The sequence below is a fragment of the Bubalus bubalis genome, chromosome 11 (genome assembly GCF_019923935.1).
Source record: "Bubalus bubalis isolate 160015118507 breed Murrah chromosome 11, NDDB_SH_1, whole genome shotgun sequence".
NCBI lineage: Eukaryota > Metazoa > Chordata > Mammalia > Artiodactyla > Bovidae > Bubalus > Bubalus bubalis.
Genome location: NC_059167.1, coordinates 75488071 through 75491114, shown reverse-complemented (window position 1 = coordinate 75491114; position 3044 = coordinate 75488071). Strand labels below are relative to the sequence as shown.

Sequence of the window (3044 nt, the reverse complement as noted above, 5' to 3'; positions counted from 1 at the left end):
CTCACAAATGTTTGAGGGACAACCAAGAGTTAGGGCAGGGTTGAATCATAAGCTTCACCACCTGCACAGGGACACTCTTTCAAGACTGGGACAGGTGGCTGTTTTACCTAATGCCTAGAAAAAAACACAGAGAGTAGCAAAAATAAAGAAACAGAGGCATATGTTGCAAATGAAAGAAAAAGATAAAACCTCAGAAAGATGGTCCCTTCTTCATAAGGATTGGCTGTTAGGGACAGAAAGTCTATCAATAGCCACTTGTTAATTTTTTGTTTCAATAAAGCCTTCTAGTGATTTTTTGCCTAAAAGTCATAAGCTGGCAGAACATTCTCCTCATTGCCATCTTCATCTCTCTGTTTCTGAGTGTGTAGATGACTGGATTGAGAAAAGGAGTTAAAACTGCATCAAATATGGCTAGAAATTTATCCAGATGTGTTGGAGGAGAGGGCGACAGATAGAAAAAAATCAGTGGACCAAAGAATAGAACCACCACAATAATATGAGCTGACAGAGTGGAAAGAGCCTTGGATGAAGCCCCTGAGGAGTGTTTCCAAAGAGTGACCAAGATGAATATATAAGACAGGATGAACAAGAAGAAAGCACCCAAGGAAATGAATCCACTATTAGCAGTGACCATGAACTCCAGTTTATAGGTATCTGTACAAGCAAGTTTGATGAGCTGAGGAAGGTCACAGTAAAAGCTGTCCAAGACATTAGGGCCACAGAAGGGCAAGTTTACCACAAAAGCCAGTTGAGTCAATGAGTGAGTAAGACCAATGGTCCAGGCAACCACTAAAATAAAAATGCACATTCGTGGGCTCATGATGGTCAGGTAGTGGAGAGGCTTACATATGGCCACATATCTGTCAAAGGCCATGGCGATGAGCAGCACCATTTCTGTGCATCCCACAGCATAGCTAAAGAAGATCTGAGCTATACAGCCCCAAAAGGAGATGACTTTTTGCTTCCTGAAAAGATCACAGATCATCTTGGGTGCTGCAATAGAGCAAAATATCAGGTCAATGATGGAGAGATTTGCTAACAGAAAATACATTGTGGAGTGTAAGTAAGGGTCAGATGTCACAGTGACCACTATAAGGAGGTTTTCCATCATACTTGACATGTAGAAAAGACATGAAAAGCAAAAAAGAAGAAGCTGGATCTCCCAGGAACTGGAGAGTCCCAGCAACACAAACTCAGACACCACAGAGTGGTTGCCTCCACTCATTGACTCATTTAGTTGTTCATTCTCTCATTACCTGAAGGAAGAAAATGAGACAATTAAAATTAATACTGTTACATTACTGCCATCTATGGAAAAGTGCATAAATTTTTAAAGTCAAATATTACCTGAGAATTTCACAAAAATCAAATATTTTCCTTTTAGCTATTATTCCTGTACTTTCATATGACAATAACTGAGTGCCAGGTGGCCTGGCTAACACAAGGAATGGTGAGCAATTTGTGGACTGGTACCCAGAGGTGCACCTGATGAAAACACAAGCAAAGCGTCTTCAGTGTTAAATTGCTTTATCAGTGTGATCAATGTTAACCATACTCTCCCTGATTATTGTATGTAATAACCAATCATATATACTAGATCGGCAAAGAAGATTATTCTATGATAAAAAGATTTGTAAGATCCTATGACTAATTTCATTGCTTAATCCAGAAATGATACTTCCTTATTTTATACTTCCCAAAATATTTTGTTTTGTTTTGTTTTTAATTTTATTTTATTTTTAAACTTTACATAATTGTATTAGTTTTGCCAAATATCAAAATGAATCTGCCACAGGTTCTTTAGTATCCAGATCAAATGGTACCTCATCTGTCTAACCTTCTTCATAACATACCTGTATATCCATATTTACTTACTCTATTTACAGTTGGTCACATGTCTACTTTCTTCATATAATTAAACTACTCAAGATTATAAATCATCATGCCTTTAAATTTTTATCCTCATATAATATCTTGCAAATATTTCTGGTGGAAAAAAAATATTTTGGAATGATTTGACCAAAATCTTTCCTATATATTAACTCATTCCCTTCAACAATATTTATCAAGTGCCTACTATGTAGTCTGAACACTAGAAATAAAGCCAAGAACAGAAAAAACACAACATTGTAAATAAATTTTATCCCAGTAAAAAGAGTTCCAATGATATAATCAGATAGAAATGAGGAGATTATTAGAAGCTATTGCAATAATCCAAGCAAGAGATGATGGTGACAGATCAGGGTGATAAGGGGTCACAAATAGCAGGACACTACTTAGCAACTGAACTGAACTGAACTGAGTGAGACAATGAGATATGGTTACAATCTGGATATATTGAGATGATGCATAGTGAAATGTCCAGCACTATAAATAACCCTGGAAGTTTGGAGACTATGAAATAGTGTACTTCATTGCAGAGTTTTTATATGAAAATAAACAAGAAAGACCCAAATCTACAAAACTAAGGAAGTTGCTGATAAAGTAAATATATATTTAGTCACCAAATTTAATAAGGACTGTACAATAAAGAGACATTTCAAGCTTTAAGAACAGAGTTTGAAGGAAACAAAATAATCTTTTATACAACAAGTAAAAAACTATGGAACTCAATAGCCCAAGTAGTGATACAGGCTGAGAATGTTGTCATAAAACAGTTGGAACTTTTTGCATTATATATACCATAAACAATATATTAGCCACTTTTACTATAATAAACAGCAAATGTTATAAGAAAGCCATTCTCTTTCTTTGTTATATGTATTCATTCTGCCAAGACACCTAGAGTTGTAGTAGAAGCTTGTGTGTACTTAACTAAAGACTCCTAGATGTGAATATTGGACTATTATAGCGGTGTCTTTTGTACTTCTATTTAACTTTACTCTGCAGCTCTAAGTGAAACAGAGAAGATCCTCCCCGCTAACCTCTCTTTACAGCTATAAAACCAAGGTGAATTAAACAATCAGGAATATTTAGATCTGAAAATAAAGAACATAATTGCCCACACTATAATAGAACAACTTTGCTGGCATTGAAACCTACTA

At 35.6% G+C, this 3044-nt stretch overlaps 1 protein-coding gene across 1 annotated transcript; it reads right to left on the bottom strand.

The window, feature by feature from the left end:
* Positions 1–271: 271 nt before the first annotated feature.
* LOC102393087 (olfactory receptor 4F15-like) lies at positions 272–1225 on the bottom strand. Its single transcript, XM_006062411.2, has one exon. The coding sequence runs from the start codon at positions 1223–1225 to the stop codon at positions 272–274; it is 954 nt and encodes a 317-aa protein (XP_006062473.2).
* Positions 1226–3044: the final 1819 nt, after the last annotated feature.